At 40.7% G+C, this 15,562-nt stretch overlaps 1 protein-coding gene across 1 annotated transcript in view; it reads right to left on the bottom strand.

Annotated features, from left to right (window-relative positions):
• Positions 1–1,031: 1,031 nt before the first annotated feature.
• The window catches only part of LOC118420096, a 33,553-nt gene continuing 19,022 nt past the window's right edge, over positions 1,032–15,562 (bottom strand). The window contains exons 21-38 of the mRNA XM_035826835.1: positions 14,905–15,135; positions 14,044–14,181; positions 13,209–13,322; positions 12,191–12,337; positions 11,081–11,205; positions 10,542–10,648; positions 9,351–9,811; positions 8,802–9,023; positions 7,819–7,940; positions 7,227–7,410; positions 6,400–6,603; positions 4,865–4,980; positions 4,158–4,314; positions 3,567–3,671; positions 2,854–2,925; positions 2,421–2,470; positions 1,667–1,771; positions 1,032–1,037 (exon numbers count right to left, since the gene is read on the bottom strand). Of these exons, the coding sequence (XP_035682728.1) occupies positions 1,032–1,037; positions 1,667–1,771; positions 2,421–2,470; positions 2,854–2,925; positions 3,567–3,671; positions 4,158–4,314; positions 4,865–4,980; positions 6,400–6,603; positions 7,227–7,410; positions 7,819–7,940; positions 8,802–9,023; positions 9,351–9,811; positions 10,542–10,648; positions 11,081–11,205; positions 12,191–12,337; positions 13,209–13,322; positions 14,044–14,181; positions 14,905–15,135 (2,666 nt within the window). The remainder of the gene's footprint in view (positions 1,038–1,666; positions 1,772–2,420; positions 2,471–2,853; positions 2,926–3,566; positions 3,672–4,157; positions 4,315–4,864; positions 4,981–6,399; positions 6,604–7,226; positions 7,411–7,818; positions 7,941–8,801; positions 9,024–9,350; positions 9,812–10,541; positions 10,649–11,080; positions 11,206–12,190; positions 12,338–13,208; positions 13,323–14,043; positions 14,182–14,904; positions 15,136–15,562) is intronic.

Raw genomic sequence — 15,562 nt, 5'->3', positions numbered from 1 at the left:
ACAAGGAAACACAGTCAACAACAGAGACAAGGAAGCACAGTCAGCACCAGGGACAGGGAAACATGGTCAGCACTAGGGACAGAGAAACACAACACAGTCAGCACCAAGAACAGGGAAATATAGTACCAGGGACAGGGAAACACAGTCAGCACCAGGGATAGGGAATCACAGTCAGCACCAGGGACAGGGAAACACAGTCAGCACCAGGGATAGGGAAACACAATCAGCACCAGGGATAGGGAAACACAGTCAGCACCAGGGATAGGGAAACACAGTCAGCAACAGGGACAGGGAAACACAGTCAGTACCTGGGAAATGGAAACACGGTCAGTACCAGGGACAGAGAAACACAGTCAGCACCAGGGACAGGGAAACACAGTCAGCACCAGGGATAGGGAAACACAGTCAGCACCAGGGACAGGGAAACACAATCAGTACCAGGGACAGAGAAACACAGTCAGCACCAGGGACAGGGAAACATGGTCAGCACTAGGGACAGAGAAACACAACACAGTCAGCACCAAGAACAGGGAAATATAGTACCAGGGACAGGGAAACACAGTCAGCACCAGGGATAGGGAAACACAGTCAGCACCAGGGATAGGGAAACACAGTCAGCACCAGGGACAGGGAAACACAGTCAGCACCAGGGACAGGGAAACACAGTCAGCACCAGGGACAGGGAAACACAGTCAGCACCAGGGACAGGGAAACACAATCAGTACCAGGGACAGAGAAACACAGTCAGCACCAGGGACAGGGAAACATGGTCAGCACTAGGGACAGAGAAACACAACACAGTCAGCACCAAGAACAGGGAAATATAGTACCAGGGACAGGGAAACACAGTCAGCACCAGGGATAGGGAAACACAGTCAGCACCAGGGATAGGGAAACACAGTCAGCAACAGGGACAGGGAAACACAGTCAGTACCTGGGAAATGGAAACACAGTCAGTACTAGGGTCAGAGAAACACAGTCAGCACCGAGGACAGGGAAACACAGTCAGCACCAGGGACAGGGAAACACAGTCAACTCTAAGGATAGGGAAACACAGTCAGCACCGGGGACAGAGAAAAAACTCAGCACCAGGGACAGAGAAATACAGTCAGCACCAGGGAAAGGGAAACACAGTCAGCACCAGGGAAAGGGAAACACAGTCAGCACCAGGGATAGGGAAACACAGTCAGCACCAGGGACAGGGAAACACAGTCAGCACCAGGGATAGGGAAACACAGTCAGCACCAGGGACAGGGAAACACAGTCAGTACCAGGGACAGGGAAACACAGTCAGTACCAGGGACAGGGAAACACAGTCAGCACTAGGGACAGAGAGCACAGCCAGCACTAGGGTAAAGGGAAATAGTCAGTACCAAGGACAGAGAAAAACAACAGGGACAAGAAATCACAGCACAATGCAGTATGGATAAAGAGTGAAGTCAAAAGATTGTTTAGGTTAGTGAATGGATAAAGAGTGAAGTGAAAAGACTTTTTTAGGTTAGTGAATGGATAAAGAGTGAAGTCAAAATATTGTTTAGGTTAGTGAAAATAGATCAACAAATTTACCATTAACAACGACGTCTCCCTGAATGATGACCTCGCCATGAAATGACTTGGATGCCAGAATGTTTTGGTCAGTGTTCAGCGTTACAACCATCTCACTCACATCCAGGCCGTTCAGCTGTACTCCGTCTGTCATGCTGACATCACCCATTACAGTTACATCAGACAAGAATACTTTCTTGCCTCTCACAATCTGGTTTCCTGAAATCTTTGGAAACAGTTTTAAAAATTGATGTTTTATAAGAACAACACTGCCTCCATGACTTGTTAACTTTCATAATATTTTTCTACTTTTCATTACATGATACATTGAAAACAATTGTCAGTGGGTACCAAGAAATCTTAGACTAGCAAAAACTGTCACAACTACTTCAAAAGTTTTAGATTGTTTGTTATACTAAAGCTACTGGTACTATAGAGACAGCAATGAAGTCAAAACTGGTGTGTTATGCCAAAGGGCGGTTATACCGGCTATACAGATACAGATACAGAGAATATGTGGAATTGTTTAATAGCTACTGTAACAGTACAACTCAATATATAATACTTGATATATATATACATTAGTGGTGCAATTCAGTATGTCAACCAGCTGCCTACACTACAAAGCCATGGCAATTCAAAGTAAATTTCTTCTCATAGGTGAACCGTTAATTAAAAAGACTGATCCAATAGCCCCTCCTACATTTTTCAAAATTTAGGAATGCAAAATAAAACATAAAAATGCAAAAATAAGGCTTGATGGACATGCAGCCTCTCTCTCATTGGACTAACCAATGATTGCTATACCATCATTGGTTGAACTACTAATTGTGATTGACAGTCAGTATTGACCTACAATGTATGTCAATTATCACCTTGAGTGAGTCAGCCTCTGCCTCCACCAGGTTAACTCCATCCAATAGACCTGTCAGACGGAAGTAAAACATTTAGACCATTTCAACTTTTGCCACCATTTCTAGCTCACAAGTGATGCAGGCAGGCAACAGGGGGTGCCGTGACAAGGAAAATGCCCTTGTATGGCAAGGGTTTTTCTCTCATCTTACTATTCGTAAGTACGCTGTGTCTGTTGCCATTGACTATGCTGATTAGAAAGTAAATAAACTAAGTTTTAAAAGCTGTTATATTAAAAATATAGTTTAACATATTTATTACTAACTGGGCCTGCACATAAATTGGCATATTATTCCTTCTATCATTTGAAGTTCAGTGCAACAAACGTTTTGTACTGTTTTTTGTTTTGCAATCTCAGAACTTCATGTTAGTGTAATCAATAGTTGACAATCTCACCAGTCAGTTGGATATTTCCTTTGACTTCAATGCCATTCAGGAAAGTCTTTTCACCTGTGATCATCTGGGCACCTGGGAATATACATGTAAGTCAGAATTACAGTAACTTTCACAGACTGAATTGACATTGACCAAACAAATAAAAACATCCATGTCTTTCTTCAGGTTTTACACTGAGAGTAATCATGTCCCCGTGGCGCAAACCATAATGCAACCCTTCTGATTGGCAATCTGAATTGAATGCCATGGATACCGTAAGTGACACATTCTTTACTCAATATAAAATGTAATGCATAATAGAATGCAATACTTTGACTTATTCAACATATTCTTTGACTCAAAGGAGCGTGTTTACTGTACACCGTATTGTATCATATTCGTGCCATACAGACCCAACAAAACACACATTAAAATGCAAAAAGTGCCAGAAAACTTGGTATTCTCAAACCAAAAATTGTAACAATGGCAATTGCAATGTCCAAATCTTGTTTCAGAATTTTTGACAACAGCAGAATTGGCACACATGCACAAAGTGGATTTGAATCATTTGCAGGAAGCCTATGCAATAAAACTTTATATAAAGCATGTACAATACCATGATAATACATGTATATGGACCGGTCCCAAAACACATATTGACCATTTTCCCAGCCCACCGGTATGACAACGGATATCAAAAGGTACTTAAACAAAGAACTAGTCCAGATACTCACGTGATGTCATGACCACGTCTGCCATGCTGATACTGTTGACATTCCCATGAATGATGACGTTCCCCTCCACTACCAACCCGTCAGGACTGCTGAAACTTTTACAGCCTACACAGAGAGGGATTCAAGTTAGGACACTAGATATATCCTTTGCTCTTTGTAAAACTGCCATTACCAGTACATGGTAACAAAACAAAACCAGTGTTTCTAACTCTCTCTTCTTCACTCTCTCTGATCACAGATGAAATATTGCAACTTGAAATCACTGTCTGTCGGCTTGATATAGGTTGAAATGGATAAAGATTATCCTGACGATAAAGTTAAACCAGTGTTAGAAGCTTGGATCACTTCTTTTTCTTAAAATGACAACTTACTAGCAATGCTTGCCATTATCTATCAAGGTTTACAACAGGATGGGCAATGATAATGCGATGCAATATCTTAAGTATCATTACTGAGTAAAATAAAGGTTTTTGTGGCTACGGTCACATTTGTCCGGTCACGAATATGCAAATTCAGCCTATGCATATTTGAATATTTGTCACTGGACAAATGAGACTGCAACCATGTTTGTACAGTTATAAGCATGTCTACCTGTAACCTGCTGCTGCCTGTCCAGATAAATGGCCTCCTCCTGCATCAAGGTGAGATCCACACCATCCACCATCCCTCCACACCACAAATGCCCATGTACAGTCACTGTGCTGTTCATCACCACCTCACCAAGGAAAGTCTTACTGCCTGTGATCTCCTAGATTCAAACCACACATACATTCTCAATTAATGTTGCTGCAATGCTGTATTTGTCTAAACATTGGCAGCAGGAACAGACAAAGCTCTGTTGATGAAAAAATAATATGTTTTTCCTTTGCATATCAAAAGTCATGGACAACAGATTAAAATTTGGAGAACAGAGTAAAGAGTGTCTCTCAGAAAATGTTGTAGTTTGGTGCTGTAGGCATTCTAAGTTGCCAAGCATTTTGTTTGAAAGTTCCATTTGTGAGATGTGTTGGGATGAAAGTATTTCACACATAAATCAATGAAAATATGCCACACACGCATCAACCAATGAAAATATGCCACACATCAACAAATGAAAACATGCCACACATCAACTGATAAAATCAGGCCACACATCAACAAATGAAAACAAACCATACATCAACCAATGAAAATATGCCACACATCAACCAATAAAAACAGGCTACGCACAGCCAATGGTAACATGCTACACAATGAGAACATGCCATCTAAAACATGCCACACATCAACCAATGAAAACATGCCACACATAAGCCCACCTCATCTCCATGGATGGTGACGATGTTGCCAACAAAGTCAGGCCAGTTGACTTCATTGACATTCTCCACAAACAAGTCTCCATGGACAGTCACAGGACCCAGGAAATGTTTGGACCCTACAAGATAGAAGTAGAGACTCATCATAGAACAAAAATGAGAAAATTAAATGTACTAGTATATATACTAGAGTCATGTCCAACCGTGCAACCAGCACACCCGTATGATGATGATGAGTAGTCATGCTTTTGAAGACTATCGCTCCACAGCTGCAGTGATTTCAGCACCTAGGACAAAGCCTTATTGACCTTCAGCATTATGTTTACTCAAATGCCTCACACAATGGACCCTTCCAGCCGAACGCCATATCGAACAAATAGAACCCCCTATTCTATTTCGAATACTCGGTGAAAAACAGCCCTAGTGGGACAGGAATGGGCAAAGAAAAATGCTATGCCTTTTCTTGTTTATGACTATACCGACCGAGTATTGTTGTTTTGGGAAGGGTAGGCGCTACACAGCATTACTTTCTTCCTGGACAGGATGCGCATGTAAAGAAATGTTCGTAGAAGAGACGGGACTTCGCACTAGCGGACTTTGTAGTAGTGTCTTATATTTGACACGTGGTACAAGCTCCCTCTCCGCGAGTGACCGAGCTGCTTTCTGTCTTAATTTGTTTTTTCTCCTGAGCACGTGTGCACATGCCATGTATGCAACAAACGCGGTAGACAAGCTGTCACATATATACGTACCCAGCTTTACACCTGCATCGACCGCATGTCAGAAACTGGGCACTCCTGCCCACTAACAAGGTAATATTATGGAGCGCCTCCCGCCTGCGCTTTGACTGAAATTATATCGCCCTTACCGCAACTATATACGTCCCCTCCTAAAATGACTGTACCCAGTTAATGTAGCGTTCCACAAAGAATGCATAGCATTTTTCTGTCGCCCGTTCTGAGAGGATTTTAAGGCCCCAAAAGCTAAACCGAAGTCAGTCAGTATCCTCAACCTAATAGCGGCGGCGGCCATGTTTTTGCAACTCGCGCCGTTTTTGACCGAGGTTTTGAAATAGAACCCGACATCGAACAAGGGGCGGGGCTTTTGGCGTTCGGCTGGAAGGGTCCATTGGAACATCTGTTATAATGGTGATAACACTCTTTAGCAGCAAATATGAAATTCTCCATTGTCAAAGTTTTTACTGTCCGCAGTGTCAAAGATTTATCTTGGAAACTGTCAATACTGTGGTAATGTGTCCTTTAGCTCTCAAGTGTAAATGAACTAGAGAAGCTAAGTAAGATTTAAGATATACCAGACTGCTATATATTGGTGCAATTAATCAATATGAACACTATACCCCCAGAAAAAATGGGGCAAAACTATTCAAATACTGGGGTATTAAATGCTTAATTTCTTTGTTAATCAGTGACAAAATTTCACAAATTTGGTTGATTCTGTTTTCATGAAAATGTGATCTTTTACAAAATAGCAGATGCTTCTGGGGTTGTGTTAAGCTGATGTTTGGCAATTTTAGATACCTGAAATGATGTTGTCCCCTGCAACCATCACAGCATCTTCAACACACTTGGACAGATCCACACCACTGATGGTCCCAGTAACCTCTAGGTTGTGTGTGACAAACACATCGCTCTCAAACGTAATGTTTCCAAATACATCCTGGGGGTCATCCAGGGTCATCCACTGTAGCACATCCTCTGACAGGTCCAGCCCATTCACTGTATCTGTCAGGCAAAACACAAGGAGAAAGAACAATTGTAAGAGGTCTTATTTACACTTTGGGTACTCTTTGAAATAGTTTTCTTATGTAGACAAAGTTATGATTCTACTGTAAACACGTGAGGACAGTTTCCTGCTGTCTTGATCAGTAGAAAATAATGTTTGTGCTTAAATTTTGCCAAATTTGAGTTTGCAATTAGGTTTGTTGCATCCAGGATGTGTTCTTATGCAAGACATTCTTCAAAGCACATTCTGGCTCTATAGCTTGCAAGCAAAGCTACACAATCCAGCACAGGTCTTCAGGGGATGCATCCTGGATAAGCAACACATTTATCCAGAAAGTGAGGAGGAACTTGGTGTTTAAGGAGGTGGATACTATCTTGTGTGTGGTTTGCGTGTTCAAAGTTTGGGGGAGACAACTTGCAGAGGTGGCATGTCACCTGTTTTGTCTCCCCTCTATTTTATACGGAAAGTGGAATAGATAAATAAATAAATGAAAAAGAAATCACTGCATGTGGTCCTGTCAATCACTAGGATTGCTGGCACCATATTCTGAATATCCAATTTGTGTCGAGAGCTCAACCAATGCAGGATGGAGTGAGTTCTGGATAGATCAAGGCTCTTTAACCTTGTATCTCCATGTCCTGATGCACAGTCACATAACCCTGGAAGACATACTGTCCACTGATGACTTGGTCAGCTGACACAGTCCACAGCTCCTCGCTGATGTCCATACCCTGCACCATGTCCAGCACATGGATGTCACCCTCCACATGGAAACCATCCAGGAATGTTATTGTACCTGTGATGACCTGAAGAAGGTTGGAGGATTGAAAATCAGGGTTGTCCAATTGTCCAAGGCAAGGATACTAGTAGTCCAATCAGCATACTAGTAATCAACATTCATTTTCTAGATTTCAAGTTTCCAATATTCCCATTTTTAATGGGGGTATAACAAAATCAAGACGTTTTTTCACTGTTTTCATTTTTTTTAAATCATTTCAAAGAACATACAAGAGAAGAAGGAAAGAAAAATATTCCGAGTCACGCAGGATGGCAAATTGTAGGCTGTCTTGTTTTGTTTAGTGATGAGTAGATGAGTTTCTAAATGTTTCCAGTTCGTATTTGGCGTGTGGTTGCCCTCTACCAACAGATCTCAAATTTGGCATCTGATAAACATTTGTATAGATGCAGAAAGAATGGCTGTATACTGCCCAGACCTGAGGTGTCCCGGTGTTGTAGACCATATCCTGCTTCAGTTGGGTAATATTGACCCCATCCACCAGCTCTTGCACAAACAGGTCCCCCTGGATAACCACAGGATCACTGAAAATCTTGTTCCCTAGACAGGAAGAAATTAAGCAAAAATGGCTACTACAGATAGAAAATGACAGATACAACACAGATTTCCTAGGTTTGCTTTTATCAGTATCTTAAGGTACTTTTAGCAAAGTTACTATAAAGATTTTGCATGTCTTTCAAAGTTTATTGGGGAAGGCCAAAATGTGCCATTTATGACAATACATGTACAGATTGCATCATATTTAATGTGGCAATACAATGATTATCCTTTTACACCGAATGACATGAAATTCATTATAGGTAGCATTTGCCTCAGATCAAAATTAATTTCACAGTACTAAGTTTGCTTAAAGTTCTAAGTGTGTCTATATTGCAGCCTAACATTTTACTCTCTAAAAACTTGTCATGTTGACCTACATGTGGAGCACCTAATAATTTTGGTGCACAAAAAATGTTGGGTGCACAGTATAAAATGTAATCTCAATCTACTTAACTGCCTCTCCTAAGAGCTTAAATCTGAAAGTCTATTGCTGCAGATTCTTTTAACCAACATAGCTTTTATAACTTTCTTGCTTTTAAAAGCCGTGGTAAAGATGTATGCAACCCATATATCTAGATTCAAAGATGTACAGCTCCAATTTTTGGTGCACAAAAGTACAATATGCACCCAGTACTGTGCAGAAATGTTCACGGTGGATTAATGTTCGCGGTTTTCGCGGTGACCACTTTACCGCGAATTTAAAACCACCGAGAAAATTTTTCTATTATGATATTAGATTGCAGTCTATGGTGTTACCGCGAACTTAAATCCACCGCGAAAAGTCCTTTTTCCTGCTACCGCGAAATTAAAACCCCGCGAACTTAAATACATTTACAGTATTATGAGCCATGAAGTTCCTACCTGTTATGTTGTACTCCTTGTCAAGGTAGATAACCTGTCCCATCAGCTCAGCTAGGTCCACTCCATCTACGGTCCCGTTTGTGATGACATCTCCCTCGACAGTCACCTGTCCCAGGAACACCTTTCTGCCTGTCACACTCTGGGGTACTGAGCTCAGCATCATGTCCTCTACAAATTCCTGCAAGTTGAGTCCATTCAGGGTTCCATTCACTACTGCATCTCCTATATGTAGAAACATCAGAGGTAATTATTATACTTTAATTATGTTCACCTTTCCGAAGGGAAAACATGTTACTTCTGCTCCGTTTCTTTCTCTGCTTCTTCTGTTCAGGACAAATAAGGTTAATGACCTGGACAGCACAGCACTAGCAGACATCCTGTGGTCTTTGATTGCATAATCTATCAAGTGGCAGGACAGAGCTGGAGAGCCTGGTGCCATATATATGATTTTGTTTTAGTAAGATAAAACAGAGATGTAGCTTGTTAGGTTACACCATAGTGAAGATAAACATTATATGCAAAAAAATATTAGCAAAGAATTACCCTTACCTTCCACAATGACATCATCAGTGAAATTCTTCCTTCCCGAGATGACCTGATCTGTCCACAAGGTGACTCGGTTGTCAGCAAAGTCTTGCAAGTTCACACCATCCACCTGTCCCTCCACGTGCAGACTACCTTCCACAGTCAGAGCACCTTCCACCACCATCCCATTCTGGAATACTTTAGTGCCAGCGATCGTCTGGCTGCCGTTTAGCAAGACTGCATCTTCGGAGAGGTCGATGCCGTTCAGTGTGCAACCCTCGCCCATGATGAGATCATTCTCTACAATGATGCTGCTGCTAAAAGTCTTGTGGCCTCGGATAATCTGATCCCCACTGAGAGTGACCATGTCCTGTTGGAGCGTGGTCAAGTTTACACCATCAATAGTCCCCTTCACTGTAAGGTCCCCATAGATGGTTACAGGAGCGGTAAAGGTTTTGTGTCCAGTGATTGTCTGATTTTCTGTGCTGTAAATAGGAAAGAGGGACCATGAATGTTCCTTATGCAGGAGGTAGCATTGTGACACCAAAACACACTTTCCATGTGCTTGATGTGAAGGTACATGACTTCTGTAAGATTTTGTTTGAAAACAACATTGCATGGATTTGCATAATTATCCATTGATCCTTTCCCTTTGAGGCCCACTACTGTGGAGTCGGGACATACATTTGGAATACTCCAGAAGGGGGCCAAAGGTGCCATGAAGTCTGCACTGTGTTGAGTATTGGTTGATTGACACATTTGATTTTTATTCAAACATTTGAGTTCTATTGTCATGATGTATCTTGTTCCATAGAGGGAGGTTTAATATAATCCATTTAGAATAAGGCAAAAAAAATCAAGATAAAATTTGGCAGGTGTAATCTAATCTGTGTCATTACTGAAGCTATGTATGAGCCATTTATGATGTTCCTAAAACCAGATCAGGTTTTGGACCTTATTTTACAGTGCAATATAAAAAAATGGCCTGCAGTGGGGGACTACAAGATGTATTGGGAAAACATTAAGCATAACCCATATATATATATATATATATACAAATGTACACGTAACTTTATATTTGCCTCTATCAGTCTATCAGAATGTATAACATCATACAAAGTCAGATGAGTAACAGATTCGAAACAAATATAGTCTACAAAGAAATTAAATGGACAGCATTGGAAAGTCAGTGCTGAAATAAGTATCCCATCATACTTATGTACAAAGTCTTCCTCCATGTTGAAGCCATTGATGGTCCCAGTCACTGTCAGTTCTTCTGTCACATTTACATCTTCACTGAAGATCTTCTGGCTTTCCACTTCCTTTGAAAGTGAATTTGCAGTTGAAATAAATCAAAATATCATATAGTCAGACGATGTTGACCAACCAGAACTCCCCAATATAAATTGTTTATGACACCATAACGCCATAGAAGTGCCAGAGGGATTTAATGATGGATCTCCAGCAGTCAGATTTACAATATATTGGAACTGGAGATTAAGAGATACACAATGTAATGTCATAACACAACCTCGTTTGCTTCACTCACTCGTTACTTCTATTCGGTGGATATAGCAAAGGACCAGGCCCTGAGTGTCACCTTTCACAGTACACCTCGGGGCAGTTCATTAACTTTTGATTATTGGATGTCACAATGCATAGTATTACTTCTCTGACAGATATTGTTAACAACAAAGTTTCATGAAAGTTTTATTTTTTTTTTATGTACAAGAGAGAAGATCTCTTTCAAGCACCTGAACATCTGAGTAGTTGATATAGACAACATCCTCTGCCAGCTCACTCAAGTCAACACCATCCACTTCTCCAGAGACATGCATGTTCTCTGTGATGTTCACCTCACCCTGAAATGTGTACTGGCCTGTGGAAATAAAATAAGGGCCAACATGGTACATAACTATTCAATCAGTTATGTGGCTGTTACGATGCCAGACTGACACTTAGTTCAAGTTGATGGGAACACAGTAAAATGTATGAAAACAACATGCATGTACATTAACTTACAATAGTACGTCGTTCTTGCTACTTCCAATAATGCCACAGCAAGTAAATTTTATGTATGACATCAGCACACTTATTTCGTTGGTTTTGAAAAAAAAAAATTAATTACCCTCTGGCAATGGTCAAGATATCGAATATGGGAACATGTGTCATAAACGTTTGTCACTTTTATTGCAAGATGTCATTTGTGGGTCATTCTGTGCTGATCTGATAGATCATGTTAGCATAGAGGTGCCAGTAAGGCAGGGCTTTAGCCAGCTCGAACTTTTTTTCCATCAGCCAATTACAATCGTCGCGAAAACCGTGAAAATTAATTAGAAGGACTGAACTGAGACCTTGAAAAACGGGTTTTAATGAGATTATCGTATGCGAAAGGGCGCCGACACACATTATCAACAATCATAACAATAGCAAAACAAACAGTGTGTGGCTTTTACGGCCGTGGACGGCGTCCCCAAGCCGCCTGTAGTTTCCACCAAGGATTTTTGTCCGTCAAGGTTGATGGATTGGTTTTAAAATTTTTCCGTTAGACGCAGCAAATTTCTGTCAATTGACGGAAAAACGGACGCTGGCTAGAGCCCTGCAGTAAGGAAATGCAACAATTTCATTGCCATCGGCACACAATACACTATATGTTAGCACCAATGTAACTAGCATGTACTGCTTTGACTACAGGAACAAAAGTCTTTCTTGTTTTTGATACCAATTTTGATTTAAATGAGATTTTCGCCTCTAAATTGACAACTGTTGGCATCTTGAATTTTCCCACCTTTCTTTGCATGCTCACATTAGCTTTGGAGTTTGGAAAGGATGTTGTCCATAAAATTTACTTGATGTTGCCTTACCTGTGATGACTTGGTCTGTTGTCAGTGTGACAACATTTTCCTGCAGCTGTCTCAGATCTACCCCATCTACCGTGCCTGCCACGGTCACATCCCTAATGACTGTTATTCCACCATTAAATGTCTTCATCCCAGTAATGTTGTGGTCTCCTGTGTGGGAAACAAAGTTTACAAGTAACATTGTTCAGTTTATCAAAAATGTGCGAGCAGAGCCAAATGTTTTTGCCAAGGCATGGAAAGAAATACAGTCTTCCTTTAAGTTAGAAAATATTGACCAAACTGTAGCTTTTCTTATAACATACAGTTGCATAATTCCACCAGGTGCCATTATACCGCCACCTCAAAAAAAAAGTTGTTATAGAGGCCTTCTTGAGATTGTCTTCAACACCTAGTAGTAAATATCTGAATTGTATTACATTTAGGATATTTACCATTTGGTGTTCAAGACAATCTTGGGAATACCTCAGTCTATACTAACATTTTTTTGAAGTTGGCAGTATTATAGCACCTGGTGGAATTATGATAGTCGATGTTACACAATTTGATCATGTATTTGCATCATCATCATCAGTCCCATAGCTTTTTAATCAGTTCTAGGCTGATTAATCAGCTGTATATAGGGGCAGCACAACAATTTGCATTCAATGTCTGGGTAAAAAATTGTACAAGTTGTGGTCCAGTTCAATGTTTTGCTTCTAGCACTCTACCTTATGGGCATAGACCAGAAAACTTTGCACAAATTAAAATTGCTGAATGTACTACTAGTGTACAGAGTCTGACAAACAAATTGAAGACTTCATACAATTTTATGAAACATTGAGATTTGAATACTGTGTAGAAATAGTATCAAGTACTTTATTTGTATATGATGATTGTTAAATGTCAGATTTCAACTCCAACACACTTTCAAACCAATCTCACTTTCCATTTTTACAAATTCCTCAGAAGAGCAGACAATCATGTAAAATAATGACCTTGAGAGATTAACTAATAGTAGGCATAATAGTATTATATATCTTACCTGTCAGTGTAACAATGTCTTCAGGCAGGTGAATACCATCAACTGTCCCAGTCACATACAGATCTCCCAGCACAGTCACGTTACCACTGAAGGTCTTATAGCCAGTTATCACACCTACAGAAAATCAAACTTGAATTGTCAACTGTAGGTAACTTAAGTGTCTGCGTTACAGGGTCAAGAATACTCAGCAGCTATCTGAAATGCCTGACCATCTCCAAAATTCTATCCAGTTGCTTGAAGTGTACTTGCTTTTTGGTATATCTTATCAACTGGATGTCTAACCATTACCAACATACTCAGCATAACATCATTCAGTGCATTAGAATTGAAGAGTAACGTCCCAAAATGTTTGTATTCTATTATTCTATACTGATTGGAGATCAAATACTGGAAACTGCTAGGTGAGGGATCTTGTTTTCCAATATGCCACTAGGCATGCTTGGCCGTACATGGGAGGACACAAATTTTATTACAATTCTACTAAAGACTGTTCAAATGCACAGTAACAGGAGGAGGCAAATATCTTATTCTCCAAGCAGAGGTTGAGATGGGAATGGTACTGACCAACTTTCTTATCACTACCTCCCTCTTACTCAACCTCTGCTTGGAGAATAGAATATTTGGCATAAATGTGTAATTTGTATGTTAACCAAATAATACATTGTCCTCAATTAAAGTTGAACTGTAATTTCCAACACAAAAATTGGACTAACCCCAAATTATGACTGTACTGACTGTCCAACTTTAGTCTTTGTCAATGAATCATACATTGTTGTTCTGAATCAATACAGCTATAAAATGTTAAATATTTAGATTTTAGAATAATTTCCACCACCTGGACAATACTTCCAGCTCTCCTGCCCCTCCTCTAGCACAGGTACCAGTGAACACCAGGGCTGCTGTCCGTCATCCATGGTGCGGCTGTCGTAAGTCTTGTTCAGGTAGTCAAAGGGGAAACTACAGTCTGGGTCATCTGGGTTCACAATAAAACAAAAAAAGAGTGATCCAATTCTGCACACCAAGGACACAACTCAATCTCAGCCCATTGCCTAGCTGTTCTTTGTAAGCTTAAGGTAATAATATTACATGAATTCTGATCCCATCTAATTTAGTTTGTTTATTTGTTCATTCTTTCGAACCCATATACACATGTAGTGCCTGGTAGTAGTAACTCATACAGTGCAGCATGTTTCCAAACTGGATATTGTGTTGACATCATAGGCAGAAATCAACTTTATTACCTGGCAGCAGGAATCAAGATCTGGAAATATGATTTGTAAGATTTGATGTTCAATAAACATCAGTAGGGTGTTTATTTTGGACAAATGTCTAATAGTATGTTCATTGAACAATACTTACATGTATCATAGTTGTTTGTACGTAGGAAGTGCTAATTTAAATGTCATTAGTGACATAAGCACTTAACGCTAGTTCACCTTTATTTGCAGGGTAACCATTATCCGTAACGGTTGTATTTAACACCAGGGTATTTCGGAACATCAAGTTGACGGACAGAGGTGTCAAACTGCATTAATAATAAAAAAATGCAATTTGAAACCACCGTCCATCAACGTGATATCCCTAAATATCCTGTTTTTAGGTACAACGGATATAGGTTACCCCGCGAATAATGGCAAACTGTCGTTACATGTATAGGGTAAAGCAGGAGAGGACTCTCACATGCAACGTCACTCACCTCTAAGAATGACCAGATCTTCCCACAGGTCTACACCATTCAGGCGCCCACTTAGTTCTACGTCTCCGTGTACCTCCACATCATCCACAAAAGTCTTGTGTCCGGTCACGTCCGCTGGCTCGTCCAGTTTGACGGCTCTTTCATCCATGTCGGAGACGTCAATGTCATTCACGTTCCCTGTGATGGCCAGGTTACTGAGAAGTGTAAGATCCCCTGTAACTGTCTTGGATCCTGTACACAACAAACAAATGTTAGGACCTATAATCAGTTGGAGGCACAAATTTGCGTTGATTTAATTTTACAGCAAGGCCAACTTGAATTTGATTTGATTATATTATGAATGACATCCTCTGGGAACCCCAACGCCATTGGGTTATGTTAATGAGTTAGTGACGTCACTGCCTTGACTGTCAGGGATCCCATGATCCTCTTCGCTCTCTTCTATCATGGCTGCGATTGAGTGAACATCATTGAATAAACGCCTCTTCCAATCAAGTTGCATCGGCTCCTATGATTCACTATCGCGTCCCCTTGTCAATGTTGGCGTGGTGTGCAGCGGCTGGGAAACGATACCCTGGCCCAAACCCGAACTTTGCGCAGGGGAGATCGCACTCTGAGTGGACGGGAAGCCACTAGCAAATGAGGATGTAGGTCAACA

Source organism: Branchiostoma floridae, chromosome 1, assembly GCF_000003815.2.
Source record: "Branchiostoma floridae strain S238N-H82 chromosome 1, Bfl_VNyyK, whole genome shotgun sequence".
NCBI classification, from domain to species: domain Eukaryota; kingdom Metazoa; phylum Chordata; class Leptocardii; order Amphioxiformes; family Branchiostomatidae; genus Branchiostoma; species Branchiostoma floridae.
The sequence above is the reverse complement of the archived record's forward strand: the minus strand, read 5'-3'. Positions and strand labels throughout refer to the sequence as shown.